Genomic DNA, 23058 nt, shown 5'->3' on the forward strand with positions numbered 1-23058 from the left:
CGTTTCTTTTTCAACGGCGTTATCGGATATGTAACGAAAAGGGTTCAATAGTAGTAGCGCACTTTGTACGAATAGCACGATCGACGTAAGACATAATGACTTGAACAACAAACACAAAATTGTGATACTCAGCCTCAGCGATGTACGACAGCTTACCAGTGACATTCTACCGCATGAACTATCAGCAAGCTAAAACCTGCGTCAAAGATCGACATCCAGACCTTTGGTTAAGACCCACTTTGCCGTGCCACGATAACGTCATTTTACGCGGGGCGGCAGCGAGCCCCCCTGCATACCACGGGTAGCGAAACAGGTTCAGGCTGTGGTGGCGCTAGAGGTAGTCATCATCGGACATCATGGTCTGGGGTTCAGCAGTCTAGATTTTGGGAGCTCTCTTGCGACACTACCATAGCTCTTTCCTGGATCTAGCTTTTGATGACAATTGAAATCTGAACCTTACCACACGACCTGCAGAATGACGAGCTTCATCTCAAACATTATCTGGAACTCGGTGGAGGGTTTCGTCGACGCTGGAAAGAAGACGGCGGGCGAATATGGAGGGAATGCACTCATCAAGGTTGGAGACATGATTGAGAATGGTGGAAGGAGTGTAGGAAATGGTAAGTTGGTTCTTATCTTGCCCGTCCACGTATATCTGTTCAAGACTCACTGACATCTGTCTAGGTATCGAGAAAAAAGCAACGAGCTATGGCACTGCAATCACTGGTCAAACATACAAACCGACGGCCAAAGCCCTCCCTTCTACAGCACGAAAGCCTGCGATCAAGCGCTCAAACTCGACCCCTGCAAGCAACAAGCCGACTACCAGTGGAATACCCATAGGCGCAAAGAAGTACCCAGGCAATAACCAAGTGAATGGTGCGGTCGGAGGAGCGAAGAAGACCGTTGGAGGTGTAGCAAGCGGCGCTTCCAGAGTCACTGGGGGGGTTGTAGGGCGCGCAAACAGCACAGTGGGCAACGTAACAAGCAACGCCACAAAGGCTACCGGAGGCCTTGTAAGTGGTGGTCAGAAAGCCATTGGTGGAGCCACGAGATCCATTCCTCCCTTCAAGGGCCCCGGGGCCACTCCCACACCAAACAAGACTCTTCCAAATGCCTTCCCGGACACCAACAACATACCGAAACCCACATACCCAACGAGCAAGAAGGCAGCGGTTAAGCCCGGTCAGCCAAAGCCGTTTACACCGCCCATCGAGCAGAAGAAGCCGGATCCGAAGAAGCCCTATCCAGGGACAAACACGTTGCCAGGAACGAGTAGGACGCCTGTGCAACAGCACAAGTACAAGCCGTTGCCGACTTTAGGTCCGCAGGTTAAGCAAGGGCAGACAATGAAGCATATTGCTATATAAGAAAATAGAAGTGTGTAGGGTCTAGTTTGACAAGGGGTTCGTATGGCGTTAGGACATGGAGATTATTAGTGTAAGACTACGCGAAGACCTACTGGCATATTTTCATGGCAGCTATTCAGTGGATATCGTTATTTTAGTGACTTCTGTATAGGTGGGAGCTTTCTGTGAAGTAGCCGTATTCTTTTCGGCGGACTGCGAAGCTATTGCAACTATGCCAAATACCAAGCATGACTGTTATGGCCAACTCGATAAAATTTGAGCAACAGGAAGAAGCGGATATGGCGTTTGTCCTTATTCTGCCTCGCTCTTGCCTCATTCTCTAACACGTGGTTAGCTGTAAAGAGACTCCATTCAAACCTCACCAGGACTCGCACATACTCAGTCTCTTCTCAGTCTCACGACTGCTTCCTATCCTGCACGAATATACTGCTATCAGACACTCTTAGTCTGTTTATATTACCACCCGTCCGTGTGTAGCAGCATACCCACCGCTATGGCACGGCGTCGGCCCTCGATCTCGACCTCCTTCAGACCCGTTCCCTCGCCTTCTGCGCCTTCCGGGTGCACATATAACACATGCCATTATAGGCAGAGAGTCATCGCCAATGAATTGGGCGTCAGTTGATGTGGAGACCGAGGAGACCGATAAATGGTGAAGTGAGGATATCGAAAACGAATCTTTACTCCCTACGCCGCCGCCTGCATGGCTTCGGAGTAACAAGGTATCATGCGTTAACATACTCGGCACAATAAAGCCTCCGTTACTGATAGTGGAATTATGTCTTATCTCTGACATTTGGTCAACCATTCACCATCAATTCGGTACAGCTGACTATGTATTCAGTATATATGTTGTCGTTCTGTCCATGAAGATTGGATATGTTAGAGACAAACACATTCGGTCATCAATGGCATTTTCTGACAGAAGTCATGGATGAACGGGAAGGAGTACTCGAGCCGATCCGAGTATGAACGTTTGTTTACTTTAGGGTGTGAAGAGAGACGTGCCCTTCCTAATCGTGTTTCATTTGTTTTGGAATGTTGCCGGGTAGTGTTAAAATTGCAGAATCCTCTAATGTGACTTTGAAAAAGAACGCATTGAAGAAGCTATGTTAGAGACGCACACCCCAGGGAAGATTGGCCGCTCTACGAATGAAGTGGTAGATGGTTGTCGCCTTCGCGCATTCAGCGTCTTCTGAATTGGGCATCGCGGTCATGATCAATTTATCCGGTTGCATAGTGACATGACACAACATGTATCTCACCACACAACCCCAACACCAATGAAGATTTGTAAGGACCCATGTAGTGATCTAAGCTACAGGCGGTGAGTCCACTTCGTTGAGAATGTCGTACACAGACTTCGGCCGCACTCCGGTGTGCGGGCCTGGTTCCGCCCAAAGGACCTCAACCCCAACGTCGATCTCCCCACCCAAACCCCACCTCGTCACACCTTATTCCCGAAGCAGCGACCAAACACGCCTATCATGAAGCTGTGTGGTGTAGTCGTACCGATCTCGGCACTCTGCTAAGCCTTTCGGCACGAGTCTTGTGAGTGCTTAAACCTTCGCTCCCCGCTAATGTTTCGTCCGTTCCTATTGTGATTTGTCCCAAAGAGTTTTGAGATTGCACGCGGGTGACGATGCGTTTGTTCACTTCGAAAGAGCTCAAAGCCACGGACAAGAATGGGGAGAAGAAGTTCGAATCGATCAAAGACAATGGAGATGTCGAAGCAGTACCAGGCGCGCAGGTGGCAGAGGAAATCGACCCAGTGATCGAGAAGCGCGTGCGGCGAAAGTTGGACATGCACATCGTTCCGTTACTCTCCGCCTTGTATCTGCTCGCCTTCTTGGACAGATCGAATATCGGGTATGCGGAATCGGATCTGATACTGGAGATGAATGCTAATGTCGAGTGCCAGAAACGCCCGCATCGCAGGCATGGAAGAAGATCTCGAACTCAGTAGTCCACAGTACCAGTGGCTTCTGACCATCTTCTACATCTCCTATATCGTCTTCGGATTCCTCGCGATAATGTGGAAAGTAACGCCTCCACACATGTGGGCTGCGGGCTGCGTCTTCGTCTGGGGCCTCGTGTCGACTGTGCAAGCAGCGACAACCTCGTGGGGAGGAATGATGGCATGCCGCTTTATCATGGGAGCCGCGGAGATTGCTTACGGTCCCGGTGTCCCATTTTTGCTTTCGTTCTTCTACTTGAGGCACGAGCTTGGGCTAAGATGCGGACTATTCTTATCAGCCGCTCCGTATGTAACTCCTTCCTACAAACTGCGAGTGAGACATGTGCTGACATCATGTGCCCATGTTCAGATTGGCAAACACTTTTGCAGGCGCGTTAGCTTACGGTATTACGAGTGGTAACCCCGGACTGGCAAAATGGAGAGTTTTATTTTTGGTCGAGGGCTTGCCGACAGTGGTAATGTCTGCAGTTGCGTTCTTCTTTCTGCCAGACAGTCCAGAGAAGGCAAAATTTTTGACAGAAGAAGAGAAGGCGGTTGCGAGAGCCCGTGGTGTGGCACAGGCTGGCGCCGCGACAAGAATTGGAGGCATCGACTGGAAAGAGATCCTAGAGGGGCTGATGGACGTGAAAGGCTGGATACTTGGTGTAAGTCTATGGATTTAAGATGGCGGTGCTCGACTGACGTTCATGGCAGCTTATGTACTTCAGTGGAAACGTCGCATTCTCATCCTTGCCGGTCTTCCTTCCCACAATTCTCAACGAAATGGGATTCTCAAGTGTCGACGCACAGGGATTGACAGCACCACCGTTTTTCCTTTCTTTCATCACCGTTATAGCGACATGCTACATCGCAGACCGGACACAACAGCGCGGCATCATGATCGCAATCCTTACGGCCATCGGGGGAACTGGTTATGTGGTTCTGGCTACAACGAAGAGCGTGGCAGCCAGGTACTTTGGAGTCTTTCTGGCTGCTGCCGGCATCTTTCCAGCTATTGGAAATATTCTTCCGTGGGTCACTAACAACCAGGGATCTGATACGAGGAGAGGCTTTGGCATTGTCATCCTGAACCTGATCGGGCAATGCGGGCCTTTGTTAGGGACGAGGTAAGTTGTGCCTGTGCGAAGTACTTGTGAGGCATAGACTGACTTTGAACGTCGACCTTCACAGGCTGTACCCCACACCTGAAGGACCCTTGTACGTGAAGGGCCAATCTATATGCGCTGGGTTTATGTTTTTGTTCTGCCTACTGTCTCTCTTGCTGAGGGCCATGCTTGTGCGGGAGAATAAGAGACTAGATGCCAAGTATGGAACACTGCAAGAGGCGGCAGCGCGCGGTGAAGGTAAACGGAGGGTAGGCGTCGAAAACTACGGGCCCAGTTTTCGATATGTTTTGTAGAACTACCAATGACGAAGCGAGCCGTTATCTCACTGCTATGCGAGCGGCGGGGTATGATGCATACACCGCGTTCGGTGCTGGATCGAGAGATGTTCCTTGCTCGTTTCAGTCTATTGATGACTAGTGACGCACGTAATGGCGTCGAATCAAAACGCTAGGGGCATGCCGGATTGCAGTGTCCCGGCGCGACCGAATCGGGTTATTGGGCACGCGACAGAGGTTACCGAAGTAGCGCCCGGACACATACCGAGACGACATGGCGACGGGAGGAGGAACAGAAGCGCAGGATGATGGAGGCTGTGAAAGGCTTGGAGCGTATTGGCATGAGCGAGATCCACCGGACGGTTCACACATGCGAACATGCCGAACAGCAAAGTTTGGAGAGGCCGGGCCAGGCCCACATGCTGGGCACGGACGTCCAATAGCAACGTCACTGCCAGCCAGGTTCGAGATGAATATCGCAGCAACTCCACACTGCTGCCCTTGCTACGCGCTTTTTCACCCATCCGCCTTCGTGTCTCCATGCCAGTGGCCCACCACTGCTGCACCTCTCTGCCACACAGCACTACCTCTGCCATTGTTAGCCTGATACGCGCTTGACCTGCGATGGCATCGAATCCTGGTCCGTCGTCCGCTGCAGCAGCCGACAGCCCGTCGCGTCCAGGGCTGGAAGCTTCATCTACGCCGCCAAAGAAGAAGAAGACTCACCGTGGCGGAAAGAAGAGGCGCAACCGGCGTCCGTCCTTTGCTGCTGGCGCCGATCTGGCACAGGGCGACTCGATGGACGAACGTCCGAGCTTGGCCAATGTCGCCAGCCATGGCCAGTCGCGAGGAGGCAGTGGCTTGTACCGCACCCACAGCAACCTCAGCAACACGAGTCTCGAGAGCGAAGCGCTGCTGGATCACAGAGAACAGCCTACTATCCGAACGCGCAGGCCGAGTGTGCCCGTAACGTCCATGTACCAGCCGAGGGCAAGTCAGTCCAACGCCTCCGTGCCCCAACGCCTCCAAGCATCCACTTCCTATGGCCGCTCCCGGCTGTCGCATACCCCCGAAGAGATCCATTGTAGTGACGGCGACGACGATGCGAACGACAGAACGCCGCTGATGTCCTCTTCGCAGCGCGACATCAGGACAGGCACTAGCTATGGCTCCAACAACGGCAAGCCCCGACGAGGAAGCAAGGCGTCCATGAAGAGCCCAAAGCATATGCCCATGCCCGACCACAGGCCTGATCTGTTTACCCAACACCACCACTCTGCGACCAACCTCGACGAGTACGATGTCAACAACCCCCCGTCTGTTCCCACCAGCCCTGCCTTCGAGCCCGCTAGTCGCCTAGACGATGTCATGCTCCCGACAGATTTAGACCACATGTCTGACCCCGGAAGACCCACCAGTCCATCTCGGGATGCGCTCATCGATATCGACGAGGACCGCCACTCGGGCTCTCCTCCTAATCCCGGCGATTTCAGACGCCGCATGACGACTTCTGGGCTCGAAGATGTCTGCTTCCCACACGAGGCCATGTCTGAGATGGGACACGAAGACTACATGAACGCTCCTACGACTGGCGAGCCAACGAGTCGCCGGAGACGCCGCCGCTGGCCCAATCTCGACGTCCTACAAGCTTGGGCACATGAGGAGAAGGAGCAGCGGACTATCGAGGGCATGCGTATGCGCAAGGTTAGTGAGCCCCTCATGGTCGAAGGACGTCTTCGGCCAAGACGACGCGTCTGGCATCGCGAAGACAGCGACGCTCCTTACCGCTTTACCTACTTCAACGAGACTTTCGACAACACAATTCACTCTCAGAGCATCAGTGAGCTTTTGCAACCTGGACAGAGCTTCAGGAACCTTTTCATCCCTGATCCACCTATATTGGATGACGACAGTGATTCTACAGACACCGAGGATGACATGCTGCACGCAGGCCCCAATGGCTACCCTTCTCGCGCAACGACGCGGTCAACTTCGAAAGCAGAGGGTAAGAGTTCCTCTGGTGAACAAACGCGCTCGACTACACCGCGGCCCACCGACGCGCCCAAGAACAATCAACCCGAGGGCGAGAAGCCGAAGCGTTATGGCCCGCGGCCTGCCTGGTGGTTGGATGTCATGTCCCCCACCGAGACTGAGATGAAGGTCATTTCTAAGACGTTTGGCATCCATCCGCTGACATCGGAGGATATCCTAATGCAGGAGCAACGTGAAAAAGTCGAGCTCTTCAAGCACTACTACTTCATCAACTACCGTACCTTTGAGCAGGATGAGAATAGTGAAGACTATCTAGAGCCTGTCAACCTGTATGTTGTTGTGTTCAGAGAAGGGGTAATAAGCTTCCACTTCTCTATGACACCGCATCCTGCAAACGTCCGCCGCCGTATTCGTCAACTCTCGGATTACCTTGTTCTGTCTCCCGACTGGATCTCGTATGCCATCATTGACGATGTTACCGATGCGTATGCGCCTATGATACAGAAGATTGAAGAAGAGGTTGATGATATTGACGAGGCTATACTGCGACTTCATTCGAGCGAAGAGGAACAGGAAGCTGAGAAGGAAAAGTCATACAGCTACAACAACCCGCACTACGACGAGCCTCCCGAAGTGAAGTCGCAACAGGAAAGCGGCCGGGACATGTTGCGACGTGTTGGAGAATGCAGAAAGAAGGTTATGAGCCTCTACCGCTTGTTGGGCAACAAGGCCGATGTCATCAAGGGATTCGCGAAGCGCTGCAACGAGCAGTGGGACATTGCACCTCGTAATGAGATTGGCATGTACCTTGGAGATATTCAAGATCATATTGTGACCATGACGGGCAATCTAGGGCACTATGAAAAGTAAGTTGACCGTGAACATTCTTAGGGCCGTAAACTAACCGGTATTCTTTTTTAGTCTCCTTTCTCGTGCTCATAGCAACTACCTCGCTCAGATTAACATTAGGATGAACGAACGCCAAGAAAAGACATCTGACATTCTGGGTAAGCTTACGGTGCTCGGAACCATTGTCCTGCCAATGAACGTTGTGACGGGTATCTGGGGTATGAACTGGTGAGTCAATTCGCCTAAGCTTGGTACAGTCACATGCTAATCAGCTCCAGTCTCGTCCCCGGCCAAGACATTGAGAACCTCAACTGGTTCTGGGCCATTACTGGAGGCCTCATCACTTTCGGCCTCCTCTGCTACTTCATCGCAAAGAGAGTGTACGGTATCGTTTGATAACGTAGGAGAATAGGGTAGACGGTCGTTTGGTTGGAAACACACATTGTACCGCGCGGCGTTGGGACGGTTCTCTTGCTCGCATCGAGTCGCACTTGGGTTAATTTGGATCAAGACAGTACACACGTCTGCTTTTGTACTACTACGTATGGGGATGATGGTTGCCGTATAACTAATATGGGAAACTCTTTCGGTCTCAGACGTCCATGCCCCTTACCATCTGCTCAGAGTGAAGGCCCATTAGTGTGTACCCATTCGGCCCCCACCTCACCCCTCTTTTACACAAGCGCACACATACGGGAAGCCGCATGAAGTAGATGGTGTCGGCCTAGAATTGCCGGTAACTCTGTGCCTCCGGTGAAAGGAGAGTTGCATAAGCTGCAGAGTCGTGTAGGGGAGCTGAGACATGCCCAATAACTATCAAGTTGATGGTTTCAATGTGCCAACGTGTGAGTAGATGTGGTCGCCTCGGAAAGGCATGATGGGCGTTTCACCGGACCAAAAAAGAGTCTCTCACGGTGCAGTTGCAGGAATGTGTGCTTGCTACCGGGTGGTCGTGAGAGCGTGTACCGGGATTCTCAGGCAGTGGTCAGATATGTGCATAGAGAAGCCTGTTCATTACTGATCCGATCTTTGCAGCACTGCGATGCATGTCTCCCATTGATCGAAGCAAGTCGGGTGCAAACACGGCCTCTTGCACGAGGTTCTGGGTTGTTGTTGGCGAGGCCGCAAAGTGCTCAATACGTTGGATGGGCGTCTTCTCGGTCGTGACCCAAAGGCATCGGCGAGTTTGCGGCCAGGGAAAAAAACATCAAGAGCCTCAATGATGCGTTTGCCCGTACATGGCGTCAAGAAGACGCTCTTCCGGAGCGTTGTACATGAGTTTTGCAGGGTAATCCTTGGTGTGTTGGGTCGCTTCACTTTTGGGCTTCGCATGCGGTGCCGCAGGAAAGTTGTTGTGTTGCGGCTGGGTTCCAAGTTGGGCCCAGGTCGTGTCTTTGCATGGTTTTGGCTATGATGGAGTCACAGGCAGCAGAGAGTTGGCAGCAGAGGCGCAGTCAGCAGCATGAGTCGTTGTCAGCCGCTCAAAGTGCAGAAAAAGGCCATGGGCAGTATGGGCACCGTCCACATGCTCGAGCGGGGCTATGTGCATAGGTGATGGCGCAACGTCCGGTGAGTTCCATGTTCCCACAAAAGAAACTTCTAGCGAATGTGGCAGCTTGCAGGCAGTGGTTCGCATGATGTGCGATGCGCGCGCTCCCGCCGTGGCTCGATGGTAGGGCTGCGACGGCGCGGTGAGCCCATCTTCTCTGCGGAGAGGGTGAGGCAGACAGACTGGCTTGACTTGACTTGACTTGACTTGACTTGGGCGTGCACTGCCTGACTGTGCCAGTATTTAGTCAGAGCGGGCAAGTAGTTTCTTACACGCTTGGTGCAGCGTGCAATACTGAGGGTGGTGCGCGCAGTCGCCTTGACGTCATCCCCAGGGTACCTTCTCCAGCATCTGGGCAGGCCAGAATCAAGTCTTCTGACGGGTTCCGCTATTCCTGACACTTGACGTCGCCGTCCCTCCTCCGGTTCACCTTCTTATTACCCCACCTCCGTTTGCTATCGCAGTGCTACCAGCAACGCGCATCCCCAACGATAGTGAGTGTGTTGATCACCACGCTCGCCAATCACCCTAGGCCCGCCGACGAGCGTGCGATCGACGCCTGCGAGTACCCGCCCTCGCTCAGCCATACGAAGTCATCCACACGCAGGCGACTCACAGCGACTGGCTTACTCGGTAGGCGAGCACCAGACGTCAGAGTCTACAAACATTCCTGTCCTCGTCCCCATTTGCACTGCACTGCACTGCACTCTACCGCGCCCACTTCTCACTGCACTGCAACTTACCCCACCATTTGACTTTCCACGGACCCTCGTCGCACCATGTCCGTCATCTACAAGAGAAGCGAGCGCGAACGCGAGTGGGACACCACGTCGGCGCGTGGAAGCGGCGCTGGCTACACCACAGTGAGGCGCTACAAGGTGCCCGACCACAGCCTCGAGGAAGACACGTACGAATCCGAGATGCGCCTCGTCCACCGTAGCCGCGACGACTTTGACGACCGCCGCTCCGTCAAGGATTATGTCATTGAGCGTCATCAAGAGCCTGCTCGAGAAGTAAGACACTACCACTACACCGAACGCGAGCGCGAAGTCTCCCCCCAGCGTTCCGAGTACAGAATCCAGCGCGAATATGAGCGCTCCCCATCGCCCGCCCGAACTGAAATTCGCATCTCCCGCGACTACGAGCGCGACCGGGAAATCTTCCCGCGCGAGCAACAGCCCTATGAACTGGAAAAGTACTCGAGGTCTACTGAGTACTTCCGCCCCGAACCGATTCCCCAGCCCCAGCCCCAGCCCATCTACATCCGCAACGAAGCCCCCCAGCCCATGCAGATGCAGATGCAACCTATCATTATCCGGGAGGAGGCCCCGCAACCCATCATCATCCGCGAGCGCATTCAAGAACCAGCCTATGAGCTTGTTGAGCGCACTACTGAGGAAGACAGACAGGTTGTCCGTCCGCGCCAAGAAGAAGACTATTACTACGAGCGCAGGGTCAAGGAGATCGACCGAGGTAGCCGTTACGACGAGCGATACGCCGACGAGCGCGAGTATGATCACCGATGGGGAGACAAGAACTACTACAGTGACGACGATGTTTACATCCACAAGGAGAAAGACACGTGGGGCGGAAGTGAGACCCGAACTAAACGTGACGTTGCTGCAGGCGCTCTTGCCGGAGTTGCTGCTGGACAGATCATCAGACATCATCGTAAGAGGAAGGGTGAAGCTCCAGGAGGCAGCATCGGGAATGCCCTTGGCTACGGGACACTAGGTGCTGTGAGTGCTGTGGCTCTCGATAGATTCAACAACCGTGATAGGTCTCGGTCTGTTTCTTCTGATCGAGGCAGGGGCAGCCGACGCGGCAAGTCTCGTCACCGCAGCAAGTCGAGAGCGAAAGAGCTGGGCACGCTCGCCGCTCTCGCTGGCGTCGGAGCCCTCGCCTACGCCGCTGGACAGAGGAACAAGAACAAGACGGCGGTCAAAGAGGAGACAGTCACAATCATAGAAGATCGCCACCGAAGCAGATCGCGTCATGGAGGCCGATCGCGCTCTAGGAGAAGCCGAAGACGATCCAGGTCCGTCTCAGCAGTTGGGTCTGACAGGGGTAGGTCTCGTAGCACGAGCAAACACCTAGACCCTGAGCACCGCAACAACAGAGCAGCGCAAGTTGGTCTTGCCACTGCTGCTGTAGCCGGTCTCGCTGCACGGAGCCGCAGCAAGTCTCGAAAGCGCAAGGGCAAACGCTCGCCCAGCCGAATCCGACAGGGCGTGCCGATCGCTGCTGCTGGCGTTGCCGGCGCAGCTGTTACTGGACTTTATGAGAAACGCAAGGCTAAGAAGGAAGCTAGGGCGGCATCGCGGTCCAAATCAAGGTCGCGCTCAAGGTCGAGGTCAGTGCTATCCCGCCTTACCGGACGTAGCCGTAGCAGACGTGGAAGTACAGTGAGTGAACCTGTTCTAGTAGAGTACGGTGGTGATCCGGTATACACCGATCGCCCGGCCAGAAGTCGAAGCCGGAGCCGCAGCCGGGACCGAAGCCGTTCGCACCGTAGCAGACGACGACGAAGCTCTTCGTCATCTGATGGCCGGAGCCGCAGTCGAAGTAAGAGTCGAGCAAGGTCGGTCGCGGAGACGGCGGCGGTTGCAGGTGTTGCTGGCTTGGCTGCTCATGAAGCAGCAAAGCGACGCGACCGTAAGAAGGCCGAGAAAGAAGCTGAACGACGACGTGAGTCTACCCCTCGCCCATATCGCAATTAGCATACTCAACATCACCAGGCGAGGATGATTCAGCCTACTCTACTGGCACCTACAGCCCCTATGATAGTCCCACGCCATCCACTGCCCATCCTAACGACTCTCGTTTCTTCCCTGAAACGAACTACTTCCCTCCTCCCCCTAGTGCTCCAGTAGACCACAACCCAAACAACCCATACCCTCCGTACAACCCAGCAGACTATCCTCCTCCTCCAAGCGCATACGAGCCAAACCACCCCTCACATTTTGTAAACCCACCGCACGAAGATCTACATCTCGGCAATCCGTATGCTCCCCAACATCATCAACAACATGAACCCTACTATGGTCAGCCACGACGTGGGGGTGACAATGTGAGTGCTCCAGTTCCTGATTATGGCGGTAAAGAGCACTATAACTTCGCTTCTGCGCGTGGTGGGTTGAGGCCGATGCCTGCCCATGAATTGGACAGCCTTGCTGACATTAGAACAGGTCCCGTAGACGAACCGCGTAGCCCAAGCCCAACGCCCACGGAGGAGAAGAGCGTCAAATTCGACCTGAGCCCACAAGAGGAGCCCTCACGGGAGCCTTCACGGGAGCCTTCGCCTGATTCTGAAAGGGAGCATAGACACAAAGACGATCACAGTCACAATCGTCATAGACGGCGCAAAGACGACGACCGATCAGACATTTCGAGAGAGTCCGGCAGAGCACCCAAGAGACGTCATAGGTCTGAAAGTCCGGCGTCGGACGCGTCGGACGCCACCATTGAACTGCCGCCACGGTTTGACGAGCATGGTCGTCGCCAGCCCGAGGATCCGCTGGCGAAGCAACTGGAGAGTGTCTTGCAAAGCATATTCCGATAGCGTCTTTTGCTTGAGTAGTCTTCATTCTGTCATGTATTGTCCTTTTCTATGTTTTTTTATTCACAAAGATTGCGTTCCATATTCTTGACTCATCTCTTTACTTGTATGAGGGAATTTTGTAAATGGCGTCCTGAGATGGTTTCGACCACGATGATGAGGTTATGATATCACGTTATTGAGTAGCATTCTTATTTTCATACATACATAATACTCTGTCCTTGGTACATACATTTTAAATGATATCTTGTTTTGTTTACAAGACTCGCTCAACACTTGGTCAAGACTTGTAAAGATCTCAAGCATGTAGCACAGACGATCGAGGCGGAACTGTTTGACTGCAACCTCGCTACTGCCTGGGGCCCGATTGTGGCTGTCTATCCTGGGAGATCGCGAGAGGAATGGTGAAGATTAGTAGCCTTGTTAACGCGCCTTCCCTGTCGTTGCAACTCAGCAAGACGAGAAACCTCACCTCCACACCCGCAGCCGCATCCCGTCAACAACACCTTCCTATCGCTCTCAAATCGATTTTCCTTGTTCTGCTCACCTCATAACACACTGGCACTACGTACTCGTCGATATGCTTGCCCTACGCTGCTTCTCATTCTTCGCCGCGATGTTGACAGTGGCAGTTAGTGCTGCCACTGCCGAACCGTCATTTCCGCCGTGTACTGGGTAAGCTATACAGTTAAGATCTTGTGAGCGAGAAAATTGATGCACACAGTGGCTCGATTTACTTCACTGCGCACACCGCCGACAGCCTACTGTTCCAAAACCCGGACCTCTACCACGATGTCTTCGTCTTCAAATGCATCACCACAGTCGTCCTTACTGCAGATAGCGGTGGTGAAGCAGCCAATCACACTCGTGTGCTAGAGCTCGAGCGTGGTCTCGAGAATGCGTACAGGTTCATGTCTAACGTGTCAGTTGGCGACGCAGATGAGACCCAGTCTGCGTCTGCTCTCACAAAGGCAACAACACGTGAGGCGCTGCAATACTCCCATGATTACGCACAACGGAACTAAACAGCAGATCGCAGCTACCAATGATACGACAGTTCAGATTGGCGAGCACACAATCTCCGCCTCCTCACTTCTCGGACGCTCGAACGTACAGATCCTTTACCTCCGTCTTCCACAGAGTGGATACTTCGGGAAAGGGTACGAGGCGTACTCTGAAGAGTCACTGGCGAGACTGTACAATGCAGACATACCCCACATTACCACGACGGACGGAAAGGCAAACTACTCCGTTCAGCAGTTAAAGGACATCATCGCAACAATCATCCGCAGTAGACAGGCAAACGACATTCGTATGCTGAACTACTTCGAAGCCCTCAACACGAATGGGGAGGGCGATCAGCTCGACCATACCGACCGCCTTGTCTCTGCCAAGCTTGTGATGAACGCTATGGAGGATGTGGGCTTCGATGGAAATGTCAAAGTGTACGTATCTGCTCATGGGTGATGGAAGGTGGGCTGACATTGCCAGATATGCAAGCGACTCGTTACGCATGTTACGAAACAACCTCAACGTGCCGGACTGCATCAAGAAGGCCGATACGTTCTTTGAATACGCCAAGTATGATCCTGATATGGTACGTCCATCAGCTGTTCCGCCCATTTTGCAGCCATGGTTGCATCTAGTTTCCGTTGCTAACACCCGGCGTAGTGTCAGAGTCTCGATGAATGTAGTCAGAGGCGCCAGAACTTGGATGTCTCCAAGGCCAAGTACGCCGAGGTAGACCATGTCGCTGAGTTTCTGCAGCGTGAATACTACGTCGAATAAGCCTATCTGGTGTTCACTCCAAACGAAGACATGAATCGAGGAAGAACATATCTAGAACCAATAATGACATTCTGTCCATGATGGAGAGCACGTTATAACAGGCTTGATGTGCAACAACATATGCCGCAAATTAGTTGAGATCATGTACACATTGCTCGCTTAACGCCTTGTATGCAAGTTTGACACCTTCACTCGTCGTCCTTCTTCCAGCCCGACTTACGTTTAATGTCGAATTCCACCGGACTCAACCTACGTGCTTGAATACCCGACGGGGACTCGGGCGGCGTAACACTCTTCGCACCCGTCTCACCATCATCATCGGGCTCCCAAGCCCTTTGTCTCGCCAACAGAGCGGCGAGTTTGGGATCCACGCCCATGCGCTCTGGCACTGGCGGAGGCACTTTTCTGGGCCCAGTTGTCTTCCTCAGCCCCACCTTTGAATCCATGGCTGCTGGTACAACAGGCGGAACCTGACCCTTGAGCTCTCGCATGATGGGCATGTCGGACGGCGCAATTGCACCGCCTAGACGCGCAAATGGCGCTGGGCCTGTAGGTGACACGGGTATGCCCGACGTTGTGGGTGTGTCGGGGATATCCTGGGATTCGTGAATGGGCACGCTGCGACCACCGAGCTTGAAGCGGCCAATCTTCTGTTCGCCGACAGGGGGGAGAGCGTAGTTCGTTTCCCTGGGTACCGGAGCGGGCTTGGGTGCTGGTGGGGGATGGGGAGCAGATTTTGTGGCTGAGAGTTTAGGGGCTGGTGCAGGGGCAGGCGGTGGCGGTGGCATGCTCTTCATGGGTGGTGTGGCTGGTGGTGAAGGTGGCGCGGTAGTCCTTGTTGGGACGTCTGTCCTAGTAGTAGTTGTTCTCGTTGTGCGTTCGGTCCAGTGTTCTGTAATGCCATCTCCCAAGTCTCTGCTCCCTGATCGGATCTGGGAAAGGAGTTAGATTAGCAGATGCTGCTTCCAGTGTATGATGCCTGAACCTACTGGGTCTTCTTGGTAGCTCCTCTCGACATGCCCTAATCTTGCGGACTCTCTCAATGCCCGCTGCAACTCCTCCTCCTCTTCCTGCTTCTTCCGTGCGGCTTCTTCCAAGGACTTTTGCATCATGATCTCCATGTCCCGCTCCATTCTTTCTTGCAGTTGTCTTTCGTATTCTGCTTTACTTTGTCTTTCGACTTCTCTTGTGCGTGCCTCCTCTGCTGCCATCTTCTTTTCATATTCTCTTCGGCTTCTCTCTCTGGCTCGCTCTTCAGCCTCCCTCTCGGCCCGCCGCTTCTCCTCTGCCGCCTTCTTCTTCTCCTGTTCTCTACGGCTTCTCTCCCTGGCCTGTTCCTCGGCCTCTTTCTCAGCCCGCCATTTTTCATCCGCCAACCTGCGGTTCTTCTCAATTAGTTCTCTCTCTCCACGTCGCAGAGCTTCCGCATTTTCTGCGGCTTCCCTGCGTTTGAATTCTCTCTCTCTTTCCTCATCACGGCGCATGGCAGCTTCTTCGTTTTCGCGGAGACATCTGCTGCAGATTCCGTTCTCATTCCAAGTTTTTATTGTGCAGCGGTCTTTTGTCTTAGGGTTCTCACGGTCACAACTGACGCTAGTCCTCTCGAAGTAGGGGCAGTTGTATGTGTCGACGTGATCATTCTGTTTATGGCCGCATTCGAGTATTGTGATTGTGTACTTGCACATCTTGGGTGATGATGTGGACGAACTGAGAGACGATCACGAAGGAAGGTCGGCAGTGTACGATGGGGTATGGGGAGGGCTTGTGGAAAGGAAAACTAGGAAATGTTGTGATAGCAGTGGTTCATACTTATATGGGGACGGTATTGACCGCCCACATGTACTAGTGAAGTGCTGCAGGAGTGATGGCCTCGTACACGTAGCTGCACCATCTGACTCTGAAACAAGGCTTGAAGAAGCGGGTGTCGTTCTAAGCCTGTGAAGGTACCGGATTGACGGTGCAAACATCAGTACAACTCATCAAACAGCGGTCGCGCCTGCGTCCGCGCAGAGCGCCGCCAATGAGGCGAGCAGCGGCCGATTGGCCAGACGCACTGGCTGCGGTGTCTTTCCACCTACGACGGCACACAGAGAGAGATCCTGTGCGTTCCTCAGCCCACCGACTGCTACTCCCAGGATTTGCAAGGACGCGAGGTGCTCCCAGCTCATGTGTTAGCAGACCCACAGTTTTGTCAGACGTGGTTGACCGCCGTAGGCGCATTCCATCAGTATTCGATGCGGCTCTGTACCGAGCCATTTTCGCTCACAGGCTAACATGGGACGCTGCCAGCGAAGGAACCCGCCGGCTAGAATGCCGCCTATGCGCGGGAAAAAATGAAGCTTCCGCAGTGTGCAGAGACGACACAATGCAAGACGACGGTGTCGGTGGGGATAGCTACGTGGCGGGCTCAGCTATACTGGGCATAGTTGGATGCAGCAGAGGCGGTAATGTGTTTCAAGCAGCGAGTTCCCAGACCCATGCAGGCTCGGGAGAGCGGCGATCAGGTAATGGCATCAATCACATCCAGCATGAAGCGATGTTTGAGAAGACCTGAACTATGCGGAGAAAGAGTGAAGAAGCGTGCAAAGGCAGAACGGAGTGGGGGGGTTGAGGCCGGCCAATGAGAGGCGGCTGATTGCAACGACCCCTGTACATTGGCTTGGCATTCCGGACGAGCTTCATCGTTGACATCTTCAATCGACGCCATCGCCTCCAGCCCGCAGCACAACCCACCATGGCCTCAAGACTCGTCCCCTTCGCATGCAGGATTGCCCCACGGGCCTCGCGACAGTTCCAGAGGGCTCAATGGCGGGCTTTCAGCGTATCGCGGCCGTCATGGAACGAGAGCGGCTCGCTCAACGTCGTATGTCCTTTCTGCATCATGCGCTGAAAGCCGAGCTGACATGTCTGCAGCACCGCGACACGCCCCAAAACAACCTCAAAATTCCCTTCAAGTTCACGCCACAAAATGAGGAACTCATCCAAGAGATTGTCTCCCGATACCCCTCGCAGTACAAGAAGGCCGCCGTAATGCCGCTCCTCGACCTGGGACAGCGCCAGCACGGATTCTGCAGCATCAGCGTCATGAATGAGGTTGCGCGGATACTGGAAATGCCGCCAATGCGTGTGTACGAAGTTGCGACTTTCTACACCATGTACAACCGGGACCCAGTGGGCAAGTTCCACGTCCAGGTCTGCACAACTGTGGGTTGACTCTGTGATTGGCGTCAAGGGCAGTGGCTGACAGCATCTAGACCCCATGCATGCTTTGCGACAGTGACTCCGTTATGAAGGCCTGCGAAGACGTCTTGGGTGTACACCACGGCGAGACTACCCCGGATGGCCTCTTCACCTTCTCCGAGGTAGAGTGCCTTGGTGCATGTGCGAACGCGCCCATGGTCCAAATCAACGACGACTACTACGAGGACCTCACATACGACTCAACAGTCAACCTGCTCAAGGCCCTCAAGCACGCCGCTCAAACTACCGGTGCGCAGCCCGGAGGCAAGGGACTCGCGAGCGGATCTGGCAATGGATCGCTCAACGTAGAGGCAGGTGCCGGCGAGGCTCTCGCCAACAGACAGGGGCGGGAATATGCGGCTGGCGGTGTTAAGCTACCATCACCGGGACCATTGAGCGGAAGGAAGAGTTGTGAGCCAGCAGGCGGGCTGACTTGCTTGACAAGTGAGCCCTGGGGTAACGAGACTCTGAGGAAGGACGGGGAGCTATAGAAGGGTTTCTGTAAATACTGTAACATCTTCCCTTGTATTCGGAGTAAAAGTCTTGGTGGGGCTGACCTTCTAGCACCGTCATGTAGACCATCTCAAACATCGAATCTGTTCAACAATTTACATGCACATGTGTCACATGTCAATGTCGATGTGAGAGCGGTTCCGTTATTCGTGGCTTCTAAATATTGTACAAGCCATGCTACGTCCGCTCATCGGACTCGAATGCTTCTATATATCATCCATGACTGCCCCCTCCCGAGTTCGTCTTCGAATGCTAAAACGAGTAAAAAAAGAAAAAGGAAGTGTGCATGCAATGTTATGTAACCAGCAATGGCTACAACCCTGTCGAACGCCTTCGCTATATCCATGGGACGGGGTTCCCCAAAAAAACAACCCCCAAGCCGTGCCGGTCCCAAATGCAATGCTGATGTGGTGTAATCAAGGCTGTCGTTGACGTTTTACAATGTCACCTGCTGTCGGTCGACGATGTCGTATATCTAACTTTTCGCAAAAGGTTCGTCGTCATGAGATGTTCCTGCCGTCTATTCGGAGAGCACTCGTGATACGAAGTGAGAAGTGAATGCGTTGGGCCGTAGTTCGGTTCGATAATGGTCATGTTGGACAGTTTGTCCTACAAAAAGCCCGAGTTCAACTTGCCCATCAGCAGGTCTCGTGTCATCTCGAAGCTGAGCCAACTGCTAGCCATGCTGGGCGCGACCTTGAGAAGGTTGGGTACAATACCCTTGTAGAGACCCCTAAAGCCCTCTGTCTTGATGATCTGCTTGACAGCGTCACCAATGCCCGCATACTGGTATCCCATGCCACTCATGGTATTGATCTGGAATCTCCGCCGCAGAACATCGAAGGGGTATGTGAGGGTTTGCGCGACAGCACCGGAGACGGCACCTGCTGCTAGCTTGCCGATAGCACCGGGGTCCTTCTGGCCGTCGCGCGTGAACTTTGTACGGGCAATCTCGTAGACCATGAAATTAAGGCCGACGTACGGCGCGACACCTGCCACGGTAGGAAGGATGCCACGATATAGTGCCGGAACACCACCCTCAGTCTTGTACATGTTCACAAGCAATGCCCACATGCCCGGTAATTTCTGGCCAGCTTCCTTCTTGAGATCGGAGAACGACGCAGATTGAATGGATAGACGAGTGCGGACGATATCGAGCGGGTAAGTGAAGGTCACGGACGTGATACCAGCAAGACCACCACAGAGTAGTCGCTGATAGGCATCGAGGGGCGCGCCTGGTTCGCTCTCGAAGAACTAGAGCAAGTCAGCTGTGAGAAATGGGTGAGTCCCGTTACCATCATTCTCATTGAGATTCCTTGGTGTCCTCGTGCATCCCTCACCACCCACAAACGCCTCTCCTTTCCGGAGCAAAGTCCATGAAGCAAATCGCTCGCGAGAAACAAAAAAAAAGCGCAGTAAGAAAGAGCAATGACTTACTCGCTTGTAGACGTTGTAGGCGCTGAATTGCACAGCAGAGTATGGCACAATGCGTATGCAGTTGGTACCATTTCCAGCCATGAAGCCTCTCCAGCCCTCTTCCCTCCACATCTTAGCCAGTGCCTTGGGGACCGACATTTTGTACTCTTCGCGACCAACACTCTGAACTTGAAACAAGATCTTGAGGCGTTCGAGCGGCGATACGACGGTTCGTGATACAGCGCCAGCTACGCCGCCAGCAACGAAAGAAGCCAGGACTGGCTGGGCGAAGACCTGGCGAATGCGCTGCAGGCTGGTGATGTCTGGCGTACCGAGGGGCTGCGGTGAGGGGTCAATTGACATTGTGTGATTAGACGTGTGTCGTGTGCTTACTTTTATGCCCTTGCCCGGCTCGTCGCCCATGATTGCGGGTGCTTGCGATTGCGGCTTCTCCGATGGTTTCGACATGGCCTGAGTCGACGGTACTGGAAACGCGGCGCTGCTGTCCTAGAAAGTAGAATGGGTATTGTCTAGACAGGGACGGATTTTATCGAAGCAAAGAAAAGGTCGCGCGACGGAGTGTCGAGGTCATCGGAAGTTGGTGTTGCTGAGGTGAAGACAGATTTCCGGCCGTATAGGGTGAGCAGGACTTGTCGATTCACGGTGAAGTCGATCTTCCATGCAAGGCAGTTTTCAGGTGAGTGGTGAGAGGTGTCGTCGAGCGCGTGTCATGGGTATCGCGACTCGTAGTGTTGTCGTGTTTGGATGGGTTTGGTAGTGGAGATTCGAGGATACCGTGGGAGGAAGGAGCAGATTTTAGGCTAGCGCCACCAACCAACGAATGCCATCAGACATGCTTATAACAACCACGGTACTCGCTGACAGCCCGGTCTTTCGCGACTCGAGACTTGGCCCCGGTTGGCACCTGTCGTCGTCAGTTTCCAAGGTCAGCCCCTTGATGGGGCTGACGGTGAGTCCACTAGAATCACAGGGCTGACTCCAAGTTACGATGATTCGACGCGCATCATAGCAACACGTCAGGGGAACACAAGGGCAGGTCGAGGGAAACTGGCGTCGCGCCTCAGCTACCCCCTACTAGGCATGACAGTCAGCTGCGCACAGTCACCCCCTTTACCATCAGCTGTTCTTGGAGACGCAACAGGTCGTTGTCTTGTAGTTATGCTGCTCATGACCTTGGTAGACTCTATTCGTCTGAAATGGGTTGTCGTCACACGCGGAACCTTGTCGCTTCCGGAATACTACCGCTTTCCATCAACACATACTACGGAGGCATCCAGAGCATACACTTTCCTGAGCACACGACCCCACACTCAGTTGAGATAGCGCCTTCACTAGACTCGAGATGACAGCGGGGTACACATATCGGCCGTGGAGGTTGTAAAGGATTCGACGTTCCGAGGTCAGGGACGATAATATTCCGGAAATGACCTCATATGCAGCCTCCAAGAGTGCTCACCATCGCAAACACAACAGACATCCTCTGGTGAAGATAATGATGCTGCTTGCAATAACTCGACGCCCGGAGCTGCGTTCTCTTCTGCTGGGGGTCTTCTGAAGAACTGATACTGCAACTGCACTGCAGAGCGGGCTGTTTGTCATGTCCGTTATCGATAAGGGCCTATAAGACCTGCAAGGGCCAAGGCGAAGGCGAAGGCTCAACCTTTGCGCCACCTCTATGCTATCACGTCGACTATTTCGGCAGCTCACCGATAGCTTGCTACTGGAATCTTCGATTCGTCCAGTAGCACCAGCCTGCTTTGCCTCCACATGTGCGATCCGTAACTTTCGTCAAGCAAGAAATGTACCCTCAGCTAGTCGTTCGTCTTCGTCTTCGACTATATGGAAGAAACGTCAAGGCAGGGATTTCTTCGCCAAAGAAGCCAAAGTTCAGGGCTTGAAGAGTCGTGCTGCATTTAAGCTGCTCGAGGTAATGGTGCTTCTTTCTGTCGGCGAATGTGCAGTCACTGATATGCAATAGCTTAATGGAAAGCACAAGCTGTTCAAGCCCGGACAAACCATTGTCGATCTGGTAAGTTTGTACACATTGTTGGGAGGATGAAGCTCATACAACTCAGGGATTTGCACCAGGGTCATGGTCTCAGGTTTGACAGACACATCTGCTCAAGCGATTCCATCTTAATTTCTCCAGGTCGCAGCACATCGTACTAGTCCAGGCGGTCGCGTCATAGGTATAGATCTAATACCTGCACAGCCACCAAGAGGCGTCTCCACCATACAAGGCGATTTTCTCTCGCCTGTAATCCAGGATGAGGTTCGAGCCTACGTCCGAGATCCAGAATTGGGCCGACCTAGGAGGCAAGTTTTTGCAAAGGTGGAAGAGGGGGTTACAGAAGAAGAGCTGGACGACATGGAACGGGGGTACATTGATATTGAGCGACAAGCGCATCTGGACGGCGCAGAGGCCAATGGCACAGAGCAAGGGGATTTGTCAAGGCTCTCATTGGAGGAGAGGGATGCGCAGCAAGGCAGAGCAGTGGACGTGGTGCTCAGCGACATGTCAGAACCCTGGGACCAAACGGCCGGCTTCTACAAGAAGAGCCTTAGTGACCCGTATTTTAGGTTGATGAACACGAGCGGAAATGCGTTTAGAGATCACGCTGGTAGCATGGTAGGTATCTCTGCGACGCAGCCTCAGCCTGACTAACCTGTGTAGGACTTGTGCATGGCTGCCATGACATTCGCTTTCGATACACTGAAGACTGGCGGTCACTTTCTCTGCAAGTACTACAAGGGATCCGAGGAGAAGGCATTTGAGACGAAGCTCAAGCGTCTCTTTGGCAAGGTGTACCGAGAGAAACCCGAGTCGTCACGCGCCGTACGTCTTGTTGCGCGATTGACGTTCTTTACTGACTGGCTCCAGGAATCACGGGAGGCGTACTTTGTAGCACTGCGGCGCAAAGAGAAACCCACAAAGGAGGAGGTCTTTGGCGAATGATGATGAATGAATGTACACATGTACAGTGTGGAGTGGTGGTATCTCTACATGTTACTTGGGTCCGAAGCATGTGCTGTAAATCCCGATGAGTGATGACGTCCTGCCATCTCTACACCGAGACGTTGCTCTTCGGCGCTATGTTCCGACGCATGCAGCCACATGGATGTATCACACACACACACACACTGGAAGGAGTGTTGAGGAATTGGACCCGATTAACGAGGCCATCGACACACCGCGTGATGAGCCAAGAGGTCGCTTAGAATGGCAGGATTAGAGCCTATGATGTAGTTACACTCGAATGCCAAGCTCATCAAGAACACAACGTGGCGTTTCCAGACGAGGGAGGAGTGCACAAAGAGAGTGGGATGGCAAATGTGCGCTACAAAGGCAGAGGCGTGTATGCTGCTTTCAAACTCGCAAGAGTGTGGGATACCTCAGATGCA

General features: G+C 53.4%; 8 protein-coding genes across 8 annotated transcripts; 6 read left to right on the top strand and 2 right to left on the bottom strand.

The window, feature by feature from the left end:
* Positions 1–475: 475 nt before the first annotated feature.
* On the top strand, positions 476–1370 carry ACET3X_007675 (uncharacterized protein; the record flags this gene model as incomplete). The annotated part of the gene is made up of 2 exons (XM_069453847.1): positions 476–620; positions 685–1370. 2 exons carry the CDS (start codon positions 476–478, stop codon positions 1368–1370), a joined length of 831 nt encoding a protein of 276 aa, XP_069304838.1.
* Positions 1371–3012: 1642 nt separating this feature from the next.
* On the top strand, positions 3013–4458 carry ACET3X_007676 (uncharacterized protein; the record flags this gene model as incomplete). Its single annotated transcript, XM_069453848.1, has 4 exons — positions 3013–3239; positions 3292–3633; positions 3698–3992; positions 4042–4458. 4 exons carry the CDS (start codon positions 3013–3015, stop codon positions 4456–4458), a joined length of 1281 nt encoding a protein of 426 aa, XP_069304839.1.
* Positions 4459–5353: 895 nt separating this feature from the next.
* Positions 5354–7966, top strand: ACET3X_007677 (uncharacterized protein; the record flags this gene model as incomplete). The annotated part of the gene is made up of 3 exons (XM_069453849.1): positions 5354–7587; positions 7643–7798; positions 7849–7966. 3 exons carry the CDS (start codon positions 5354–5356, stop codon positions 7964–7966), a joined length of 2508 nt encoding a protein of 835 aa, XP_069304840.1.
* A 1932-nt stretch (positions 7967–9898) lies between these two features.
* ACET3X_007678 (uncharacterized protein) lies at positions 9899–14466 on the top strand (the record flags this gene model as incomplete). The annotated part of the gene is made up of 12 exons (XM_069453850.1): positions 9899–10858; positions 11088–11186; positions 11431–11472; positions 11547–11700; positions 11760–11807; positions 11858–12250; positions 12308–12655; positions 13137–13353; positions 13403–13633; positions 13665–14123; positions 14170–14275; positions 14350–14466. The coding sequence occupies 12 exons, from the start codon at positions 9899–9901 to the stop codon at positions 14464–14466; spliced, it is 3174 nt and encodes a 1057-aa protein (XP_069304841.1).
* Positions 14467–14654: 188 nt separating this feature from the next.
* ACET3X_007679 (uncharacterized protein) lies at positions 14655–15599 on the bottom strand (the record flags this gene model as incomplete). Its single annotated transcript, XM_069453851.1, has 2 exons — positions 14655–15398; positions 15456–15599. 2 exons carry the CDS (start codon positions 15597–15599, stop codon positions 14655–14657), a joined length of 888 nt encoding a protein of 295 aa, XP_069304842.1.
* Positions 15600–17200: 1601 nt separating this feature from the next.
* Positions 17201–18197, top strand: ACET3X_007680 (uncharacterized protein; the record flags this gene model as incomplete). Its single annotated transcript, XM_069453853.1, has 3 exons — positions 17201–17329; positions 17380–17670; positions 17721–18197. The coding sequence occupies 3 exons, from the start codon at positions 17201–17203 to the stop codon at positions 18195–18197; spliced, it is 897 nt and encodes a 298-aa protein (XP_069304843.1).
* A 227-nt stretch (positions 18198–18424) lies between these two features.
* ACET3X_007681 (uncharacterized protein) lies at positions 18425–20450 on the bottom strand. The gene is made up of 3 exons (XM_069453854.1): positions 20029–20450; positions 19657–19974; positions 18425–19473 (listed from the first exon to the last, which is right to left on the bottom strand). Exons 1-3 carry the CDS (start codon positions 20101–20103, stop codon positions 18829–18831), a joined length of 1038 nt encoding a protein of 345 aa, XP_069304844.1. The 5' UTR covers positions 20104–20450; the 3' UTR covers positions 18425–18828.
* An 881-nt stretch (positions 20451–21331) lies between these two features.
* On the top strand, positions 21332–22612 carry ACET3X_007682 (uncharacterized protein; the record flags this gene model as incomplete). Its single annotated transcript, XM_069453855.1, has 6 exons — positions 21332–21583; positions 21635–21685; positions 21732–21758; positions 21806–22285; positions 22331–22492; positions 22538–22612. The coding sequence occupies 6 exons, from the start codon at positions 21332–21334 to the stop codon at positions 22610–22612; spliced, it is 1047 nt and encodes a 348-aa protein (XP_069304845.1).
* Positions 22613–23058: the final 446 nt, after the last annotated feature.

The sequence above is a fragment of the Alternaria dauci genome, chromosome 7 (assembly GCF_042100115.1).
Source record: "Alternaria dauci strain A2016 chromosome 7, whole genome shotgun sequence".
NCBI lineage: Eukaryota > Fungi > Ascomycota > Dothideomycetes > Pleosporales > Pleosporaceae > Alternaria > Alternaria dauci.